The 23960-nt window shown below is 43.6% G+C and overlaps 1 protein-coding gene across 3 annotated transcripts in view; it reads left to right on the forward strand.

Moving 5' to 3' along the window:
• LOC126272257 (hemicentin-2-like) overlaps positions 1 to 23960 on the forward strand; it is a 1823560-nt gene that overhangs the window by 1747221 nt on the left and 52379 nt on the right. For all 3 annotated transcript variants that reach the window (XM_049974974.1, XM_049974973.1, XM_049974975.1), the window contains one exon: positions 14622 to 14835. In XM_049974974.1, coding sequence (XP_049830931.1) covers positions 14622 to 14835 — 214 coding nt within the window. The remainder of the gene's footprint in view (positions 1 to 14621; positions 14836 to 23960) is intronic.

The following is a 23960-nucleotide window of genomic DNA, read 5'->3' on the forward strand; positions in this document are numbered from 1 at the left end:
GACCGTGTATCAAATGTAGATACGGAAAAACTGACCAGTCACTTTTAAAATATTTTATTTCATTAAAACGAGACGGAAAGACCAGAAGAGTTGATAGATTTAAGTACTGGAGAGAATAGGTTTAATGAAGTGGATTTGGTAACACAATATGTAAAGAAATATCAAAGAGAATGAAATTAGCATAAAAATTTACCCAAAATCGATCTTATAAAAAGTAATATCATTACAGGCAAAAATTAAACACAATGAAACAGCAATTAAACCAGAAGCACATTACGGACCTGACTACCTAACATTGGATATAAGAAGTGTACAAGAAGAACTGGAAAAGAAAGAAAGCAAAATGCTCCAAAAAATGTTACGATCCATTACGACTACGAAAGACCAAAGATAATTACTAGATGAAAAGAAAAAATGGAGATGTATTCAGAAATATAGAAACAATCAAGGACACAATAAAGAAGAGAAGGTTAAAGTTTTACAGTCATATTTAGAGAATGGATGACAACAGACTAACGAAGAAATTTTTTTTTAAATTTCATTTTCAGATTTAAAAAAGAAATACGGGAAAGCTGGAAGAGAGAAGAAGTGACCTGAGAAAACATAACGTCATAGAAGATAGCATACAGACAGGAGAAATTTGAGGCTACTGATCAGTACAGCAACAGTCTTGGAGGGTGATGTCAAATGAACGGAGACGAGCCATCAGCTAAGGCACGAAGGAGGTCTAGAGAGATAAAAAGATAAAAATTGTACCGTTGTCTCAAGTTCTAAGCGGTTTATAATTGGTCAAGTTCTGTAAACTAGATTCGCACTTTTTCAGGTTTATCTTTGCTGTACAAATTGGCAGTCTTACTGAACGTAATAAACGCTGTCGTAAATTATATTGTAAACTGATGAAATGGAAGAGAATCTTGTCTGTTTCGTCATCTAAGATGCAACGATGTATATTACCGGTATTTCTCAGTAAATAAAAGGGAGGTGTTGATTTACAGATGCGCTTCACCAGGCTGTGGCTGAACGTAATCAATTAAATTCCATATTCATTACCGTGGTCATTTGGTGTGATGGGGCTGCGTTTAAATCACTGGACACTCAGCGGGAGCGGAGCTCATTCCCCTGTCCGTACACCAGTTGTGGGTGTGGGTTAAAAGGAATTCGAATTCAGTTCCAATACGTACTCAGTCTGTAATGATATCATCAACGGATAATTAAATCCTATTTCCCGATTTCTATGCCAGAATCTCATGGAATGAGGACATACTACATTCCCGACGATGATCCACTCATTGGGTGAATATGTGAGCCGCCGAACATGAGACGCGAGGTGCAACACACTGCGAGCGTTCCGAGAGCAACCATTACTCCACACGTTGCAGAAAGAAGCGCCATGAAGTCTAACAGCGAAGTTACACATCGAAAGAAGAAATATAGGATAGGCCCTCCTGCCGTACATGCCGATAAGGGTGGACAGACGATGTAAAGAGTGTTTATAAACCGACGAACATCAATGAACTCACCAGATCAGCAAATGAGAAAAGGGACCCACTTGCAGTGTCGAGAATATCGGCATATCCTGAACATCTGGAGGAGTCTATGTTGAACAGATTGGGCAATTAATCAACACCAGGATCAGTGAGCATACGCGGCATGGCAGGTTGGGATAGGTGGTGGAATCGGCCGTGTCGGAGCACCCACTGTCTGAGACCAACGACACAACAAACTTCGCCGACACGACATTTTGGAGAAGAGCAATGAAACTCGCTAGTTCAGCGAGGCCATAGAAGTCCATAAACATGAGAGTAACTTCAACTTGAAAAAGAAAGACGGACCCTGGATTCCCGTTCTGTAGCGAAGGACCGTTGTAGGTAGAAGAACAGAACCACAAACCTCATACGTTGGCGCGCTAGGCACGTATGATCAGCGGCCCCGAATTCGACTCCAGCCCGCCACCAGCAATGGAGGGTGAAACTTTGACAGTGTCAGCCACTCGTGCTGGCGAAACGCCAGAAAAATAGTCAAACAAACGTAGGGAAAAGAATCCGAGGCAGATGCCAACAGGCAAATTGTTGTGTAATATGTTTACTGTAGCGTGAAAGTGAACCAGCAGGTGAAATCCATAGACGGCTTGCAGTACAAGACGGGGACCAATGGTTTACACCTACTTTTAACATATTTTTGGTTCTGTATCGGTATTTCTATCTCAGTTTGTAATATAGCTTATGTATAATGTATCCGTCATGGAAATTATATGACTATGTATACATGTTTCAGTTATGTGAAACTTTTACGATGTTGTTTAAATTACGCTTGTGGGTTTTAATAACTAATAGTTTGATTGTTATGTAATGTACTGTAAATGACTTGGTCCATAGTTAGGCAACGTAGTGTTGAATGTAAAAGACGTGGGAAAGCCTCGCAGCTACGGAAGTAGCCTGGTGGTGTGGAAAAGGTGTGGCGGGCGCGAAACGGCAACTCGTCCTTTGCGACGGGGAAGGAGTCTGGCTGAGCAGTGCTGTGGTTGGCACCTCGCTAGCACTTGCGGATATTAGTGGCTCATATTCTTGGAGTTTTTAGGCCAGAAGAGTTTAAGGGCAATGTTTTTGGGCCTTGGATGCTAAAATTTGTGATGCCATTATCGTGGCATGGGTTTTAGCCCCATAAAAATATAATTCCGACGCCAAGAAGATATGTAATAGGGCGAGGCCAACAGTACTGCTATGATTGCATCGCCGTCAGGTTAACAGCCACCAGTGCCACCAGCCTTCCACTAAACTGTTTCAATGTGGCACTCTGTAATAGGATCAGCTATTCATGAAATTGGGGTTGATTTAATAATAATAATAATGGATCTTACACCCGTTATTACCCTAAATCACAAACCTGGATAGGAATCCTGTCATAGTGAATTTAATTCCGAGTGTCCTCATTTATTATGAGAAAGTGGATGAGCTTGAATTTAATGTTTTGTTGTGATTTGTACAGCCAATTATACTTTTGAGTAGGTCAAATGACTGCTTATCAAAGCACATTTGTTATTCAAAGAACTATAGTTTGCTGTGCTTTACTTAATTACTAATTAATGTTAAGAATACTTACCAATTCTCATACATAGTTGTGTAGTTATGTTAATGAGCACGGTTCTTCAGACCTCATGAACCAAGCTAGTTAATTAATAAAGCAACGGAAAGGTTCCTTCAGAGCCAGTGTAGTTAGATTTACATTCTATGTGGTTGCTTCAATCCACGTTTAAGAAAGAAGTATTTTCTGTGTTATCTATTCTAATGCAAGTTGGTTAATGCACAGGCATAGAGACCCTGTACTAAGCAATGAAGTTACAGATTATGATCATTGGCAGACCTTCTGATTAAAATTCAGTATCATTTCAAGCTTTTCCCCTTTCAGTATTTCTACTAGTTTCGTGTGTGTTGATAATTAGTTTTATAAGCTGGTACACTTAGTTGAGTTAAGTTACGTGTTGCTGAGAGGCATATGCTACTGTTTATTCTCTCATTGGCCACTTATTTGTTAGTAGTATATTTATCTGCAAGGTTAGGTTACTGTGTTCTAGTATGAACAGATACAAGGAAAGAGTTTAGTGTATGTCAAGGAAGGTTAGGTTAGCCTTAGCACTGCCTTCTACTTCATCATTTTACTTGACACAAGAATGCGTAATTAGGCTGGCGATCGGTTTTAATATGTAATGTTACAACTTCTTTTGTGCTGGGATAACGTCTGTTCCTGACCCACACTCTGCTGGAGTGTTTCGGAACGAATCCGAGTTTGATTGTTCTGTTTCCATTAGGTTATCTCACGGACAACTTTTCAAAAATTCCTCGCACAGGTATTACGTAAGCATCGATTGCCGTTTAAGGTGGTCGGTGGTACCGTTAAGGTAGACTGAGCAGTTCAAAAGCAGCCGAAGGAGAGTGAAGGACGGGGAAGGAACATCGAAGAAGTGAGGTGTGACAGCTGATAAAGTGGCAAACCAAATACGTACACGTTTGTTATGGATCTCCATATATCATTCATAATATGCTCCACTTTCGTAAAGTATGCGCAAGGTGGGTTCTAAAAATAATTCAATGGAGAGTACAAACACAATCGTATAAAAACCGGTCAGCAGATATTCGACTGTGTTGTTAATGAAGCGGAAACGTTTTCTAAACGAATCTTCACTGTAATTTAATCATGGGTTCGTCAATTTGAGTAAGAGAACAAAACGCATAAGCGTAGAATGGAAACACTTCGTATCTGAAGCTAAACAGAAACTGCAGAGTCAACCTTCTGCAGGGAAAGCGATGCTCACACTTCTATGGGACGCACGAGAGGCATTTCTGGAATATTATCTGGAAAGCATTTCAAGAGTAAATTGAAAATTTCTCAGTAACATGCTTTGTAAAGAGATGAAGCTGTAAAATCGAAACAAACACCCATGTCTGTTGTCCACACCGTTCAGATTTATCTGGAAATGCGTTTCTAGGTTTTTCAATATTCAGCGTACAGTGCCGGTTTCGCATCGTCGGATTGCCGTTTGTTTGGCACACTTCAAGTTGGTCTGAGAGACCTCCGATTCATATCCGATGAAGGAAAGAAGGAAGTGGCGTATATGTGTCTTTCTGCTCGGCCTACAGTCATTTTTTCTGACGGTATCGGAAAGCTAGTTCAACGGTCCACCAAGTGTAATAAATAGAAGGGTGACCTTGTTGGAAAATGATGTCATTGAAAATTTTGCATCGTCGTCGCAATAAATTTGAAAAATGTTGTTCACATATTGTTTGACTTGTAGGTACGTATTTTGCATTGAACATTGAATTACTTTATGTTGATATCCAGGTACATTTAAGGCTAATTTAATTTTGATTGGTGTTCCTGCATTGCTTGTTGGAATTTCTTCCCTAAGCCGAAGTGACCAATGAGGATTACGCTACTGCTTCAAATGTTTTTCTTCCTTAGTTATTTACTAAGTTTTTAATACTCTCTGAGATTCTTCTAACACATGTTGCACGAAGGCATCGCAATATGGAATAATTTAAAACGCACGCGACGCTATTGCCCGGAAGTTGACAACTACATGAAACATCCTACCCCTAAGCTATTTTTCTGCCTAGGGTAAAAAGATAAATAATATAATTTGAAACAAAACATCATTACAGTCTGTTTCCCTTCGCAGAAACGCATTCTGTTGTTGATGTCTGAGCGACTCCATTGTTCTGAAGAGGTGATCGCTTCAGTTCCTGTACTCTTAGTTTCCTATATTAGAGGCAACCGCCAACCTGTCACCTGCCGAACAGCGTATTTCCAGCGTTCTCATTGCTATGACACTTCTTCACAGCGTGGCATAGCAGCCTCCACCCACCGTATGTGCGGAAAAAGTGGTTCATATTCAGGCATGGAGATAGTGTGCAATGTCACAAAAGTTATGTAGTTTAAGAAAGATGAGGCATCAATAGTCCCATTAAAAAAGTGTGCTAGAGAGAGCGGCAGCAGCCATTGGTGTGTCTCGTCACACAATAAAGAGTAGCGGGCCGGGGTGGCGGAGCGCTTCTAGGGGCTACAGTCTGGAACCGAGCGACCGCTACGGTCGCAGGTTCGAATCCTGCCTCGTGGGCGGCCGGATTGGCCGTGCGGTTCTAGGCGCTACAATCTGGAACCGAGCGACCGCTACGGTCGCAGGTTAGAATCCTGCCTCGGGCATGGATGTGTGTGATGTCCTTAGGTTAGTTAGGTTTAATTAGTTCGAAGTTCTAGGAGACTGATGACCTCAGAAATTAAGTAGCATAGTGCTCAGAGCCATTTGAACCAACCTGCCTCGGGCATGGATATGTGTGATGTCCTTAGGTTGGTAAGGTTTAAGTAGGTATAATTTCTAGTGCTCAGAGCCAAGAGCCAATAAATAGTGTAAAGGGGGGGGGGGGGTGGCTGGGCGGACACAAGGCTCTACCCCCAAGAAGAGATGGGGAAGAAAATTTTACATTTAGATAATTTCGATGAACAGTTTATTACGAACTGATACACAAATACCACATGACACTTAGGTAGAACCCGACTTTAAAGTCACTAGTTCTATTAGTAGGAGGAAATATACTTAAACTAGGAATTTTATCATTACTACCCTTACTACACACGTGACTCTCCATAAACGTCCGTTTTTCTTCTTTTAATTCTATGTTATTTATATGTTTAAATGACCATATACACTCCTGGAAATGGAAAAAAGAACACATTGACACCGGTGTGTCAGACCCACCATACTTGCTCCGGACACTGCGAGAGGGCTGTACAAGCAATGATCACACGCACGGCACAGCGGACACACCAGGAACCGCGGTGTTGGCCGTCGAATGGCGCTAGCTGCGCAGCATGTGTGCACCGCCGCCGTCAGTGTCAGCCAGTTTGCCGTGGCATACGGAGCTCCATCGCCGTCTTCAACACTGGTAGCATGCCGCGACAGCGTGGACGTGAACCGTATGTGCAGTTGACGGACTTTGAGCGATGGCGTATAGTGGGCATGCGGGAGGCCAGGTGGACGTACCGCCGAATTGCTCAACATGTGGGGCGTGAGGTCTCCACAGTACATCGATGTTGTCGCCAGTGGTCGGCGGAAGGTGCACGTGCCCGTCGACCTGGGATCGGACCGCAGCGATGCACGGATGCACGCCATGACCGTAGGATCCTACGCAGTGCCGTAGGGGACCGCACCGCCACTTCCCAGCAAATTAGGGACACTGTTGCTCCTGGGGTATCGGCGAGGACCATTCGCAACCGTCTCCATGAAGCTGGGCTATGGTCCCGCACACCGTTAGGCCGTCTTCCGCTCACGCCCCAACATCGTGCAGCCCGCTTCCAGTGGTGTCGCGACAGGCGTGAATGGAGGGACGAATGGAGACGTGTCGTCTTCAGCGATGAGAGTCGCTTCTGCCTTGGTGCCAATGATGGTCGTATGCGTGTTTGGCGCCGTGCAGGTGAGCGCCACAATCAGGACTGCATACGACCGAGGCACACAGGGCCAACACCCGGCATCATGGTGTGGGGAGCGATCTCCTACACTTGCCGTACACCTCTGGTGATCGTCGAGGGGACACTGAATAGTGCACGGTACATCTAAACCGTCACCGAATCCATCGTTCTACCATTCCTAGACCGGCAAGGGAACTTGCTGTTCCAACAGGACAATGCACGTCCGCATGTATCCCGTGCCACCCAACGTGCTCTAGAAGGTGTAAGTCAACTACCCTGGCCAGCAAGATCTCCGGATCTGTCCCCCATTGAGCATGTTTGGGACTGGATGAAGCGTCGTCTCACGCGGTCTGCACGTCCAGCACGAACGCTGGTCCAACTGAGGCGCCAGGTGGAAATGGCATGGCAAGCCGTTCCACAGGACTACATCCAGCATCTCTACGATCGTCTCCATGGGAGAATAGCAGCCTGCATTGCTGCGAAAGGTGGATATACGCTGTAGTAGTGCCGACATTGTGCATGCTCTGTTGCCTGTGTCTTTGTGCCTGTGGTTCTGTCAGTGTGATCATGTGATGTATCTGACCCCAGGAATGTGTCAATAAAGTTTCCCCTTCCTGGGACAATGAATTCACGGTGTTCTTCTTTCAACTTCCAGGAGTGTAATTCACACTGTGTATTGGCTGCCAAAAGGGGAAGGTCGCCAGTTAACAAGAACGTGATATTTAAAGATTTGATCCACGGAGTAACGTAATGACTCCCACTACATCCAACGAATGGTTAAATGAGTCGAGAAAGAAATGAAAGCACCTAGTTCAACAGGACAATGTCTCATGAAGTACATTCTGTCAAAATGGGTGCAGGATATAGTGTTAAAGCTCAACCCATCCAACACGTAACCGATACTGGTTGGTCATTCTTGATCCATTAGCTCGAAATATCGAGAAGCGGTAACATCTTTAACCATAAACGACACAAATATCAACTTTCTCTTTCAGAAAAGAGTCTAAGAGTAATAATAAAAGGAAATCTAAATTGGAAGGAGCAGATAACTGCAATGTGCAAGAAGGTATCAGCGTCTCTCCATGCTCTATGAAAATATAAAAACCTCTTCCCTCTTGACCAAAAAAGCTGCGCGCAGACGAGTGCGGAGATTTCCATACTCTCTGGCTTCTCTACTGCTTTATCAACGCGCAAGGTCCCTCATATTGCTCCTCGATTTTAACGCTATTTTTTTAACAATATGGCGGAAAGATCTGTTCTCATTGGAACAAAATCCGTCCCACTTTCTTGAAGTCCTCAATTGCAGGACCCCGACTACGCAGTAACGTCCCTCATCATATTAGCAAAGTGAATGACATATAGAGCTCCAGAAGACAGTTGATGTCATATATACTAAAGCGACAATAAGGATTACCATTGTCCATGTATGCACGTTACCCCTGCACATCCTTCTTTCCAACCAGTTCTTCCTCATTACCCAATATTCTTAGCTATACCTATAAATTCCTGTCTTATATGCTACCATCCTTATTGTTATTATTATTGTCAACTCTCGTCGACAGTTTTGTAAAGGCCTCGTCGCTACTGCTGTGGAGGCCGAATTGTCACTATAGTTACGTTACGCCGAGCATGTGGGTTGGTCAAACGGCTTCTGGTACAATACACCGCTAAGGCAATTTCTCCCTGCCACTATTACACAGCTATGTCCCAGCGTCAGGTAATAGGATAGGATAGAACGAAGGGACTAGAACACTCCAACAAATTACTAACAAAGTCACGTAAATGAAGTAAAAGGCTTACTAATCTTTTTGACTAGTTGAATATTGACGTGTGCATGAAATATAACAAAAAAGGCCCTCAATGGCTATGTGCAATTCACTTCACAGTACATAGGAAATTCAATTTACAACAGCTATCTGTTCATTTCTAAGAGTTCACTAAAAGACGTTCGTCCGCAGCTCGTGGTCGTGCGGTAGGGTTCTCGCTTCCCGCGCCCGGGTTCCCGGGTTCGATTCCCGGCGGGGTTAGGGATTTTCTCTGCCTCGTCATGACTGGATGTTGTGTGCTGTCCTTAGGTTAGTTAGGTTTAAGAAGTTCTAAGTTCTAGGGGACTGATGACCATAGATGTCAAGTCCCGTAGTGCTCAGAGCCATTTGAAAAGACGTTCCCTGCCAAAGGCAGCCCTGGAAGATGATCTAGAGTCAAGTGAGCGATAGATGCTCTTCTATGTTCCGACCACGCTTCCTTCTGTTGTCGTCCGGTCATTGGCGGATTGTACTGGGCGGACAATTGGCCGAGACGAAGTCGATATCTTCATCCTCAACGCTGCCCGTGGTAGCCGGTGGAACTCGCGCAAGTGGCGAGTCTCTACGGCACTGGCACCAGCTCGCACCTTTGCACCTGGCTATATGTCTTGTTCGGACGACACAGTAATTATTATTGCCGTAGTTGGTGACAGCAGCAGCAGAAGCAGGAGCAGTAGTACAAGTGCTGCCACTGTTAATTTTATTACTTTATGGTCAATATTATTCACACACGTTGTCAGTATAGACACTCAAATCATTGTAGTACTGTTAGTCATATTAAAATGGCTATTTCTTAGGTTACTATGATATAAGAAAAGCTACTGTATGTGTGAAGTCCTGGTCTGATGTAAGAGAGAGCCTGATCGCCCTAATCAGATCAGATAAAATAAATAAATAAAAAGTAATAACATAAATTAAGGTAATTTATATGTTTGTGCAGAATGCAAGTAATATTCGTCTTTGCGAGATATGCGTTTGTGCGTAGGCTTCGCTTGTCAAACTGCACTTCCACTGCTGCACAACAACCGTGCACACCACGGCTGTTGTCCCCTCTCGTGCCATTCCGTTTGCACAGTGATTTTGTGCGCACACTTACGTTAAAATAAGTTGATTTCAGTGCGATACTACACATTACCTATAGGACTTCACATCTGAGGTCATCAGTCCCCTAGATTTAGAGCTACTTAAACCTAACTAACCTAAGGACATCACACACATCCATGCCCGAGGCAGGATTTGAACCTTCGACCGTAGCAGCCGTACGGTTCCGGACTGAAGCGCCTGGAACCGCTCTGCCCTACACATTACAACCTATTAATTTCTTACTGGAAGGCCAGTTTAAAGCAAGTTTCTGTATCTCGTCCAAAATCCGTCTGGGTCACTGACATTCATCCGAAAACATTTCTAAAATGTTTAGCCTGCTAGCGGTACAAAGCCAATATTAATCTGTAGGCGTGCCTGTTAGGTGGTAACAGCAGACAGACATTTCATTCCTCAAAACATCTTCCACAGCAAAATGCGCCATTCCTTCAATGTTACCTTAGTATGCGAAGCACTCCGTGAGCGAGGAGCGAGATGAAGGTCTGCCAGATTTAATTCCTGGAACTGCGGTAGGCGTGTCACCACACGTCTCATTCAGGCGTGCAGCGGCGGCGTCAGTGAGAGGCGAGGTCGGCAGCCATATTTTTCGTTTAGAGCTTCCCTCGCGCAGATATAAAGCTGCTCCTTTAAGACAGAAATAACTCGCCCGGTAAACGCAATACAGGCGCCATCTTTCTCGGAGCTTCATCTGGCGTCCGTGGGGATTTCCCGAGTGCACCTGTAATATTTCTTCTGGCTTTCTCCCGGCAAGCGCCGAGCCGCGCGCTGCTCTGCACGCAACGTTTCTCTGACGTTTTATTGAGCCGTTTCTCATACTTTCACGCTTTGGATCACCGTATTCAACTCGCTGTAGGTGAGTGTAAAATAACATGTAGCACACTTGGTTTTTCGGGAGATAATTCAGCTATCTGAATACAATATAACATAATATAGCTTAGTCAACAACATATTCGAGTCAAGCTGTAATCTTCAATGACACGTGTCTTAAGTATTAGTAGGATCACAATTAAGTGAAGGACAGTTCCTGCATGTTAATGAACTTAATTTAATACCGAGGCCGAAAATAAATATAAGTAAAATTTCCGCGTTCTGGCCCTGGACGGGCCAATCGGGTCCGACCGACCACCGTGGCGTCCTCTGCCAATGGCGTCATCGGATGCCGTCGGGAGGGGCAACGCTCTCCCCGGTCGTTTTCGGGCTTCTTGGCCGTGGAGCCACGACTAATAAGTCCAGTAGCTCCTCAGGTGACGTCGTGATGCTAAGAGCACCCCGTACCTGACCTTTGATCAGGTTAATATTCCTGGCAGTACCGGGAACCGAACACTGGCCTTCCCAACTTGAAGTCAGCTGCACTGATCACTAAGCTACGGAAGTGGACGAGTTAATAAACAGAAAAGCATTATTGGACAATTAGCAACCCCAGTGAGAGCCCTTCAAGCAAGGTTGTATTACAATGTGGAGTTTCTTCGTACGAGATCAATCAGCTATTACTTTTTCAAAAATTAGGCCCGGATAACATGAGTGACTGCAATCGATAGGCTGCGATGCTGTAAATCTCATGTCACACGTGTTGTACCTAGTTTTCGACAAGTTTACGACTCCGGGTTACATTTGGATGGTGATACCGTGCGCACTGCTTGCCAGTCTTTACCAGCGCTGAAGGCCGGCCTAATAACACTGATATGTATTTAATGGCATTCCATGGTCTTAGAAACTACCAGGTATCACAGCATATCATACCTTAACATCTATGGACACAGTTACATGTAGCATTATTTCAAGTCATAAGTTATTGGATCATTTTTGAAACTGGAGAAATTGCAAATCCACAGTAATATGTGATCTGAAATATTAACAGGTCCATACGCCTTGGCGTACGTGGCTGTCATAGTTAAAAGTAGCTCTAACTAATTCAAACAAGGCTGTTGTGGGGTTGTTTACCACAGAGGGCTACATCGAGGACGAAGCCTCTCTGTCGTTTCTAGCCCTCAGTTATATACAATACAATACAAGGTAAATTTCAATATGTTGGACGAAGTATACAATTCAGCGGACTTGAAATATAGGCAGTAGATGCAAGTATAAGTAAGAAAAATTGCATATGTTTTAACTATACACTACCTACAGCAATAATTGGGTCTTTAGAAATACAAAATTAACGCACTACACGACAGTGGTAAACTGTGTGGTAGCGTTCTCGCTACCCGCGCCCGGGTTCCCGGGTTCGATTCCCGGCGGGATCAGGGATTTTCTCTGCCTCGTGATGGCTGGGTGTTGTGTCATGTGCTTAGCTTAGTTAGGTTTAAGTAGTTCTAAGTTCTAGAGAGCTGATGACCATAGATGTTAAGTCCCATAGTGCTCAGAGCCAAACTAATGTGTATACAGTTTTGAATATTTATGAATTAAGTACATTCTAAAAAGAACAGAGATACTTGAAAGACGGATTATTAGAAAAATAAGACGCGCAATACTACCAACAGAGATGTGAAAAAAGGTTATTAAAAGATTTATCGAAATATACATAAAATACAATATGTAATGCAAGAAGCAAATGTTAAAGCATCTTCAACGCCTTTACCAAATGGATTAGAATAGGTGCGAAAGGAGGTATCTTATTGTATTTCTGAAAAAAAAGTCATCAGTAACATGGATTACACAGGTAATTGAGGAAGTAGCAAGAAACAATCGGACATAACAGAAACAAGTATTTTAAGAATGAAATACTAAATTTACTAAATTAGAAGGCAGGAAAATAAATAAGCAGCAATATGGATGGAAGAAAGGAAAAGACAGTATGTGGAGTAGATGTCATGTTGGAAAAATAGGAAGCAACAAAGACTGAAATGGAACTGTTGTATGATGCCAGTTGGTCAGTAAAAACTTTTTTAAAACAATACACGTTAAGATTAATCTACAGGATTTGCTAGTCCAAAGGAACGACATCTACAGAGTAACATTTTTAAACTCTGAAAGTATCGCTTATGGCTTACTGTAACGCTCCGATTTCCGTGAAAGAAATCGTAGTGAAATATTCACTTTCTCTAGCTCTTTGCTAAAGATCTTATTTTTTGTGTCATCTTACTGCAGTGTCATAACTTGTAATTTCACTCTTATCTATGGGAGACAATGAATTTGGTTCACTGTTGAGAATCAATGAAATCAGTCAAATGAAGGAAATTCTAAAAAGAAAATGATAGGCATGCGAGATGGCATCTACCACATGGCTTCATTTCATTACCGGCAAAAACTGAACTCTCTGGCAAATTAAAGCTGTGAAATGGATCGAGAACGATCCCAGAACCTGCCTTTTCGCGGAAAAATACACGAAATGCAAGGTTCTGTGTTTATGTCCCGCTCTGATACAATTTTAATCTTCTAAGTAGTTTCAAAACTGCGCACACTGGGCTGCAGAGAAGATTCAAAATGGTTAAGTGAGTCCATGAACTAGAGAGATTCGACTGGAATATTTCAGTTGGTCTTAGACACGATTTTATAACCTGTGGCCATTGTAATGAAAAATATGTTGCTTGCTTTTATAGCTCTTGGTTGTTATATCGTTACCTCTCTGCTAAACTGAGCTTCAGTCCTAAAGAAACAGTAGGTTACCATGATAACAAAGCCATGTAATTCGTTAAGTCTGCAGGGTAAGTCATGAGGAAACATACATGCTTTGAAGAGTGACAGTATCGGTGATTCTGAACGAAAAACTTGACATGGACAATTGCCCTATTCTTAATGGTGGTTCCAAGAAGAACAGCTTTAATATCAGTTACGTATGTTCTTATTGAATAACTGTAAACCTCCGGCCTCGAGTGAAAACGTGTCGCAGTACACAGTTAACATACATCAAATGTCCTACAAAAAGAGTCTTACTTCTTTTTTCTCTAGGGCTAATAGTTGGTTTGAAGGAAGCGGGTGAATATACAAAACCACGCGCGATGCGCATGCTCTATTGTGTAAGTAACTTGCGTAGGCCTGTCTTATATACAATATATCACTAATGATTATCCTTCCTGTGTTTATACAGTAACAGCATTTATTACAACGGATTAATGGTATAATCACGCCTTGTAGGACCAAAATCACGATACAAAAAACGTTTGTCCTCCTACGCTTAGTTTCACAAATGTGCAAGCATTTGCATTATGACTGAATGACATATTGAGGTTTGGTTCGATCTAGGGGCTTACTCTGATTGCGGAGTTGTTGAGGCGACCGCTCAAGACACGTGTTCAAGTCACGGTGCGGCACAAATTTTCAATCGTCGCAAGTAACTGACGGTGATACACGGTCACAGTATGTGAACCTATTCCACAATTTGAGGTAGTTTCCTGACAGAATAGACCACGAGTACTCAAACTGTTAGCCTCGAATTCTTCTACACTACTGTGGTACGTTATAAACAATGACAATGTACTGAATGATACAGGAAATAGATAGCAGTGTATATTTAACATGTTCTGTATCGGAAACCATCCGGAATAGGGCACATATCCACATTAGGTTTTTTATTTAGAATCACCAATACAGTCACTATTCCTGACTCAGCCTGCGCATTCTTAAAATAAGAAAAAAACTGCTGTTCTGAGAGTTGTTACCTTTAGCAGTCATACCTCGATCTTCCTGATACTCTCTGCAATGGCGCCCAGACAGCAGTGGCGTGGCATACGTTTCACATTGTGCGGTTGTAACATTCTTCATGCCAATCCCTGGAGCGTGTGTGCCGTCAGCGGTAACCGCGTGGTGTGTCCGCAGAGCCCGACGCCGCCGCAGTACGTGTTCTGGTACCACAACGACCGCATGATCAACTACGACACGGCGCGCGGCGGCATCTCGGTGGACACGGAGCCCGGACCGAAGACGCAGAGCCGGCTCACCATCCGGAACGCGCACGACTCCGACTCCGGCAACTACACGTGCAGCGCCTCCAACACGGAGCCCGCCTCCATCTTCGTCTTTGTGTCCGAAGGTGAGTACTGCAGCGGAACGCAATCCACACCGCACCCGCTCGCCCCGCCCCGCTGCCGGCTGCTGACGTGCTACCTTGCGCTTTGCGGCGCCGAGTTACAACTACCAGACAATTCCCCTTCCGTGATTTCCTGACTTCCTTTGCTGGTTACTTTCACTTTAGCTCCGAGTATTAGTTACTGAAATACATTCAGTTATTTTTATAGATAAATCTGGAACGAAATCTGTACACCCTTATCATGCCAACTAACAAGCTATTAGCATAAATAAACAGCAATTTATCACACGTAAAAACCCAAACCCTACATTCCGTACCCGATTATTTTCTCCCACTCACATTCTATACCACCTCATGAAGCTCCCACAACTACCAATATGCCTTATCTACATCTCCCATAAACATTGGTCCCAATACCCTATAGCCCACCTCTTCCTTGAGAACACTGGGCTGGTACCGCGCCTCTGTCAATATGGGCCATTTTCCCTCCATCTACTGCATTAATTGCCTTTACTCGGCGTAATATCTATCGCCTACTTCTCCCATATCACAGTCTCATCCATTAAATCTACCCATCTTTTCATTCATGACGTACAAACCATGAAGGCTACAAGTCATCCTTTCCTTGCCAAGCTCAAGTTCCTTTCGTCTCCTAACACCTATGTCCTATCTAGACGTCCCATCATTTTTCGTATAACATACTCCCAAGAATTCTCAGCGGATAGGAGGAAACCGTACATTCAAGGCCTTTATGAGGGGGCGGACTTATCTGACGATGTAGGTGTAGGACAGGAGTCGATGAGGAAGAGATGCTAATGTATTAGGATCAGGATTTAGAAGAGATCTCGAATACTAAAATCAAATAATACGGAACGGATTGACAGCATTTCATCGGAATTTCTAAAATCATTGGGGTAACTGGCAACAAAACGACTGTTCATGTTGGTGCGCATTGTATGAGCCTGGCGATGTACTATCAGTCTTTCGGAAAAACACAGTTCCGAAGATAACAAGCACCGAAAAACGCAAGAATTGTCGTACAATCCGCTTACCTGCCCATGCATCCAAGCAGATGGCAAGAATAATATACACAAGAATGGAAAAGGAAGTTATGGATCTGTTAGATAAAGATCAGTTTGACTATAGGAAAGGAAAAGGCATCACGGAGGCATTGATGACGTTGCGGTTGATAATGGAAGCAAGAATGAAGAAAAATCAAGACACGTTCATAGGTTTTGTCGCGCTGAAAAACAACGTTAATCAATGTAAAATGGTGCAAGGTGTTAGGAAATCTGAGAAAAATGGGGTTAAGCTATAGGGAAAGATGGATAATAGAATGTACAAGGACCAAGAGGGAACAATAAAACGGGAAGACCAAGAACGAAGTGCTCAAATTAGAAAGGGTGTAACACAGGGATGTACTGTTCAATCTATACGTCGAAGAATCAGAGACGGAAATAAAGTTTCAAGTCTGGGGATAAAATTCTATGTAATGGCACATTGTTAAGACTAGCTGATGACATTGCTATCCTCAGTGAAAGTGAAAAGTAATTACAGGATGTGTTGTATAGAATGAACAGTCTAATGAATAGAGAATATGAATTGAGAGTAAATCGAAGAAAAAAAAAAGAATTAGAAGCTGTAGAAGTGAGAAGAACGGGAGCCTTAAAATGAGGACTGGTGGTCACACAGTAGATGCAGTTTAGGAATTCTGCTACCTACGCAACAAAATAACCCATGAGGAGCAAATAGGCCATAAAAAGCACAATATTACTGGCAAAAAGAACATTCCTGGCCAAGAGAAATTTACTATTATCAAACACAGGTATTAATTTCAGGAAGAAATTTCTGGGGTTGTACGTTATGAGCACAGCATTGTGTAGTGTGAGGCATGGACTGTGGGAAAATCAAAACAGAAGAGAATAAAAACATCTGAGATGTCGTGCTGCAGAATAATGTTGAAAATTAGGTGGCCTGATAATTTGAGTAATGAGGAGGTTCTCCATAGAATCGGCTAGGAAACACTGACAAGATGAAGGGACAGGATATTAGAAACTGTTAAGACATCGCGGACTAACTTCCATAGTACTAGAGGGAGCTTTAGAAGGTAAAAGTTGAAGTGGGAGACAGAGATTGGGATAATCCAGCAAATAGTTGACGACATTGGTTGCCAGTTACTCTGAGGTTGGCGCAGGTGAGAAATTGGTGGCGGATCGCTTCAAACCAGTATCACCATCATCGTGTTATAAACTTAACTTACTCTATCAGTCTCCATCTATCTTTACCTTAATGTTCAAATCATAATTTATATACTCCAGTTATTGCGGTGGATTTTGCACTGTCAATCTGCCCGCAGCAGTGTAAATGTTAATAACTGTTAAAAAATTAGATACAGTAGTTTACTACACAATTCGCTATATTCCTAATCTGAGGACCCGTTACAAAGCAAAGAATCTTTTTACAACATTTTCTTAATCACTCGATTTCCAACGTATAGCTCACGCTACGAACATATGCGGTATTGCCTTTACCAGGTTGATGTTGGGAAGAGAGTGATTTATACAGGGGCTGATTTTGATAAGTAGGAACTAATTGCAGCAAACGAACCCTGATTTCTCCAACAATCTCTCCTTCAGCAGATACTTAACTATTTCGTAACCTTTTAATTTATCTACCAATTTTCTCTTCATTTGGTGCTTCTGAATTTAAATTGCTTCCAATAGGAATTTCTGCTGGAAATATTTCAGTGGATTCGGGGCAACTGAGAAACTCTTCTTTAAATATTTACAAACTTCTCTGTAGTGCTCTATGTTATTAACTGTCAATTGTTCATTTTCCTTCGTCAAACAGAGTTTTTGGAACTGATAGGCATTTATATTTGTCCTTAATGTTTATGAAAGGCCACGGTGCTGTTCTATATCGAGCATTCTTCAGTTTCTTAGAGTTCGCTCTTTTAGTTTGTCCAATTAATTTTGAGTCTTCTTTCCTATCGCCATGTATGTGACATGCGATCTGATGTAATTCCTTGATTCGAAAATCTAGTCTCGAGATTTTACTGTCTGTTCACAATCTTCCTTGCGGAAAGGGTGTTGTTCGATCTTTGTAAACGAATTTGGTTCTTTGGGCATTTTTACTTAACATGTGTTTAATGGGTTGTAAACATGGTGCTTGCGTTTTTTGAGTTCGTTTACTATTAACAGTGATATGATTGTATTAGTACGAGGTTTACGAATTACAGGCATGCTTTTGCCGAATTTTGGGGCTTTAAATTTAGTTTTATTCAGGGCTAGGTGGAGGTGTCTGTATGCTTCAACGTTTAAAATTTGCCCGTAATGTGAATATGCGTTTATGGTAGGCTCAATTTGGAATTTACCTGTTAGGAGATAGCAATGTATTTTTTATGTTCTGGGCTTTCCTTTTCAAACAGGTTCACATAATTTTGTGTTGTATTTTATACATTTCACTATACTCTATCATTCTGATTGGTCCACTTGTACGTAGGGAGGTAACCAGTCGCTTTCCTGAATTTTCTCTCTGGCATTGATTTTCACCCGATCTTGTGAAATTTTGGAGATTGTATTCTTCACTACCTCCCATCATGACTTATTTAACTTTCCTGGCTTTCTTTTACTTTTTTGCTTTATCGGCATGTGTTTGCTAATGACTGTGTACGTTTTATTCGCACATTTCAAGGAAATGTTCATTAATTTATGGTCTACAGCGTTTTCTTCGGTTATGGAACTTAGCATGTTTTTGAAACTCAGAATGCCACCCCGATTACACCGACCACTGCATTAGGGTGTATTTTTAAGGATCGTTTTCTCTGTCTAACATTTCGAACAACTAGTAATTTTCAGATTCCGTGGTGTTCTGATCCAGCAAATATTGTCTCATGTATCTCTAAAATTTTAATTTCTTGTCCTTTAAGCGTTTACTGTTCATTGTGCCAAACAAAGTTTCGATTTTGTGCTTGAGTTGCCAGAAGATCCCTGTTTCCTGTTACTTGCTATATAGCGACCCCCTAGTCCACTGACGGTAGAGGACTTTTTCCCTCCCGGGGTAAGTTAGTGATTACTAAAGCGCTCCATTGTTGCACTTAGATTTACAGGGCTGAGATCGTAGAAAAACTCAGTGGCAATGGGTTTTAAGCTCCAGCCGACCACCTTGCTACTTAATTCAAGTAAGACGGAAAGCGGATTCTGTTAAGCGAGAAATGGTTTTTGGCATACCGAGATGTATTCTGTCCGGTGTTTCCATCGTTGAGTCCTTCGCCATTACCCTAGCAACGGGCGCTCACAGGACTCTATGAAACGAGCCAGGTGAACCCTGTCCGTGTTTCTTTCTTAAAAGGGATGTTAATCCCTCCTTCCCTCCTTCCGCATCTCTTGCACGATGAAACCCCAGGCTTGAGTTCTTCTCGTACCTAGTTGTTGTCAATAGCAAGGTTGCAATGCTTGAAGATTGTAACGAAATGGAGGAAGACTTGTAAAGGATCGACGCACTCAAAAATTGAAGACAAACAGGCCGAGAGGTCCATTGCTAACATTATTCAGGATAAAACTCCGGCAACTGTTAATAACTGTTAACGTATGAGAAGCCTTTCGCATCGACCTGAAGTCTTATGACCACATCAAACCAGCTGCAGGAATAGCAGATGCCAAGCTACGATTCTTTAGCAGTATCCTAAGGAAATATAATTTATCTGCTAAAGAAGTAGTTTTACATAACTCTCGTTCGTCCGATTCAGTGAATTTTGCCTTTTATATTGCGTCCATCATAGCTAGAAATAATAAAAGAGGTAAAGAAGTTTCTACGAAGAGCAGTGCACAAATTTGCGAGAGCCCTACAAGAGAGGCGTTGTCTACGATACATTTACTGTTCAAGATCGAGGGAGGACGTGCCAAGAACAGCTACGAAGCATGTTACATTGTCCCTCTAGCATCTCGCGACATGACCACGTCGAGGAAGTCAGAGACATTAGGGCTTAAACGGCGGCTTTTCGACAACCGTCCGTTCTACACATATTTAGCGAATAGATATGGTTAAAGGAGGGAGGGAGAGTACGGACGCCATTTTCTCGCACGATATCCTACGAACCATGACAGGATAATTCCAAATTACTAGATTACGACAAACATTTCACACAGAGTTCCGCTGCTCAGTGTTAACAACGTTTAAGCATACGGAATAGATTCTCAGATTTTTGACGGTGTCGATGACTTTCTATGTAATAGAACTAAGCACGTTGTCTTTGACAGTCAGAGTTAATCAGAGATAGGTACTGACAGCTATCACAGGGAAGTGTGACAGGAACGCTCTTGTTCTTTATATACGCAAACTATCTGACTTATTTAATATGGAGGCTGTGTGCCGATGGCAATGTAGTGTCCGGAAAAATGATGTTGATTTAATTTAGGAGGAAAGTGGGAATACAAGATGACTTGGACAGAATTTCTTTTGGTGTGATGAATGGCAGCTTGCTGTAAAACTGGAAAAATGTGAGTTGATGCAGATGACTACAAAAACAATAGTATAACGTTCGAATACAATATTAGAGTTGTGCTGCTTGAGACAGCCACATCTATTAAATACACCATCGTAACGTAGCAAAGCAATATGGAACGAGCACTTAATGTCGGTATCATGTAATTCGAATGGTGGACATCCGTTTATTGGGAGAATTCTAGAAATTGTAGCTCATCTGTAAGGGACACTGCGTACAGGACTCTTGAGCGGCCATTCTTCAGTACTGCTATAGTATTTGGCATGCTGACCGCGCCAGATAAAACAAAGACATTGAAGCAGTTTTTTAGCGATAGGTCCCATCGACTCTCTTTTATTGCGGAAATGCCTTTTGCCTCAAATGGGAATCCCTGCAGGGAAGAAGATGATATTTTCATGAAAAACCTTAAGAAAGTTTAGATATCCAACGTATGCGACACACTGCAGAATGATTCTACTACCACCAACGGAAATCTTGCGTAAGGACCACGAAGACAAGCGAAATCAGGGCTGGTGTGCAAGCACCAAGACAGCTGCCTTTCTCCTACACAATTTGCGAGAGGAACAAGAAACGGAATGACTAACAGTAGTGCAAAGTAACCTCCGCCATGGTGGTCTGCAGTGTTTGTACACTGAGGTGACTGTAGTCATGGGGCAGTGATGGTGGTAGGATCGCGTCCACAAGGCACAAAAGGGCAGCGCATTGGCTGAACCGTCATTCGTACTCAGGTGATTCATGTGAAAAGGTTTCCGAGGTGATTGGACGTGTTGTAGTAGCACGACGCGGAATGGGACTTGGAGGTAGACGCATTGGGTATTCCATCCCGGAAATCGTTAGAGAATCCAATATTCCACAGTATAAAGAGTGTGCCGAGTATCCCAAATTTCAGGCATTGCCTCTTCCCACAGAAAGATGTGGCATTTTGCATAGAATTGACAGTGCTAACAGGCAAGAAACACAGAGTGAAATAACCGTAGAAATAAACGTGGGAAGTACGACGAAGGGACAGTGCGACGAAATTTGGCATTAATGTGCTGTTGCAGCACTCGACCGATGTGAGTGCTTTCGATAACAGCACATCGCCTGCAGCGTCTCTGCTGGGCTCCTGAATTTATCGATTCCGCCCTAGACGACTAGGAAATCACCGAGCGAGGCGGCGCGGTGGTTAGCACACTGGACTCGCATTAGGTAGGAGGACGGTTCAAAGCCGATTTAGGTTTTCCGTTATTTCGCTAAATCTCTTCAGCAAATGCCGGGATCGTACCTTTGAAAGCTCACGGCGACTTCGTTTCCCATCCTTCCGTAAAGCGATGAGACCGATGACCTTCCTTTTTGATCCCCTCCCACAACCAGCCGGCCATCCAACTGGGAAACCGTTGCCTGGTCATATGACCACGATTTCAGTTCGTAAGAGCTGAGAATATTGGAGCCGGCAGGTGAGGCCGAGCGGTTCTAGGCGCTTCAGTCTGGAACCGCACGACCGCTACGGTCCAGGTTCTAATCCTGCCTCGAGGATGGATGTGTGTGATGTCCTTAGGTTAGTTAGGTTTAAGAAGTTCTAAGTTCTAGGGGACTGATGACCTCAGATGTTGAGTCCCATAGTGCTCAGAGCCATTTGAACCATTTTCGACAAAGATGGAATCAAGTTGTCAACAAGGCACTGTGCCACCTGCTGGTGGCTCCATAGTATTGTTGGCTGTGTTTACATGGAATTGATACGGTCCGTTAGTCCAACAGAACCGATCACTGGTTGCATGTAGCTATGTTCGGCTACATGGAGACCATCTGCAGCCATTCATGGACTTCATATTCCCAACAACGATGGAATTTTAATGAATGACAATGAGCCTATTCAGTGGGTTTACAATTGTTCGCTATTGGTGTGAAGAAGATTGTGGACAGTTAGGGCGAATGATATGGGAACCCAAACCGCGCAACATGAGTCCCACTAAAAATTTATAGGACATAATAGATAGGTTGATTGGTACACAAACTCCTGCACTGGAAACTCTTCTCTTTATGTGCGGTTATAGGAGAAGCGTCGCTCGATATTTCTGCAGAGGACAGCCAACGACTTTTTGAGTCCACGCCACGTCGAGCTGCCGCGCTACGCCGGGAAAAATGGTTCAAATGGCTCTGAGCACTATGGGACTTAACATCTGAGGTCATCAGTCCCCTAGAACTTAGAACTACTTAAACCTAAGTAACCTAAGGACATCACACACATCCATACTCGAGACAGGATTAGAACCTGCGACCGTAGTGGTCGCGCGGTTCCAGACTGAAGCCCCCATAACCGGTCGGCCACATCGGCCTGCTACGCCGGGAAGAAGGTGGTCCGACACAATACTGGGAGGTATCCACGACTTTTGTCACTTCAGTGTATGTAGATGTAAATCTAGATAGCGATATCGTACTATTCGCGTCACACGCCGTAAGGTAGCTTCCGGAGTCATTGTGTGTGTGTGTGTGTGTGTGTGTGTGTGTGTGTGTGTGTGTGTGTCAGGATGTCCCCATCTTGATGTCTATTCCCGGCACCTTGAGCGAGGTGTGTGGATGCGCGAGGACCGCCGTGGGCCCAGCAAGCCGGCTTTCGTAATCAATAGCCCGGTCAGCTCAGTGAAGCGGCGGTTGACCCCCGCAGTGGCGTGCCGTGCCGTGACCTGCCCCTCCCAGCGAGGGCGGCGGTGCGGCCGCCGTCACTGACGGGCCGCGGCCGCTGCTGGGTGGCAGAGTTCGCCGCAACTCGCGACGCCCTCCGGCCGTATCGGCCCGCGGACCGGCACTGCCGGCAAGTTTCCAGAGAACCGGCGCCGCACCGGGTCAGCGCCGGGTCTGCGGTTTCGCTGGCCGGCCTGCGGTGAGCTCAAGTGGCCAGCCGCACGCCGCCCGCTGCCTTGGATACACGTCGCGCCAGTTTCGCTCACCGCCGACCTCATTCACCGGCTGCGAACTGTGTGGTCCGCGCCGTCTCTGTGGAGCATGCGGCTACCTGGACGCTGAAAGGGAGCCAAAGTTACTCTTGCTGGTCTCGCGCATTTCGTCGTATAATGAGTCACGTTCTGGACAATCTGCGAAGGTACAGGAGGCAAACGGATCATTTACCGTGTTAATTAGAAATACACTGATGGTAGGAAACCACAACACCAACAAATAATTAATGCAAAGTAATGAAATTTCGGGAATACATTTCTCTAGATACCATATTTGGTACATTAGTAAGCGGTGTAACCGCCAGATTCTTGCATGCCAGTATGCAAACATGTGTGCATTGTGTTGTGCAGGTGTCGTATGTCAGCTTGTGGGATGAAGTTCCATGTCTGTTACACTCAGTCGGTCAATACGGTTAATGCTGTATGTGGATGACACTGGAGCCCAAGACAACACGTCGACACTCTGTACGGCATGTTGAGTTACAACAAGCGTATGTAAGGAGCGTTATCCTGTTGTAAGACTCTCCCTGTAATGCTGTTCACGAACGGCAGCCCAGCATGTCCAATCACCAGACTGATGAGTAAGTTTGCAGTCACAACGCGTGCCATAACCACTTGGTGTCATATGAAATCTCACTCGAGACCATAACTCAAGACGTAGATCCAATGTATCTAGCACGGAGACAGCTGTA

This window comes from Schistocerca gregaria, chromosome 5 (genome assembly GCF_023897955.1).
Source record: "Schistocerca gregaria isolate iqSchGreg1 chromosome 5, iqSchGreg1.2, whole genome shotgun sequence".
Taxonomy (NCBI): Eukaryota; Metazoa; Arthropoda; class Insecta; order Orthoptera; family Acrididae; genus Schistocerca; species Schistocerca gregaria.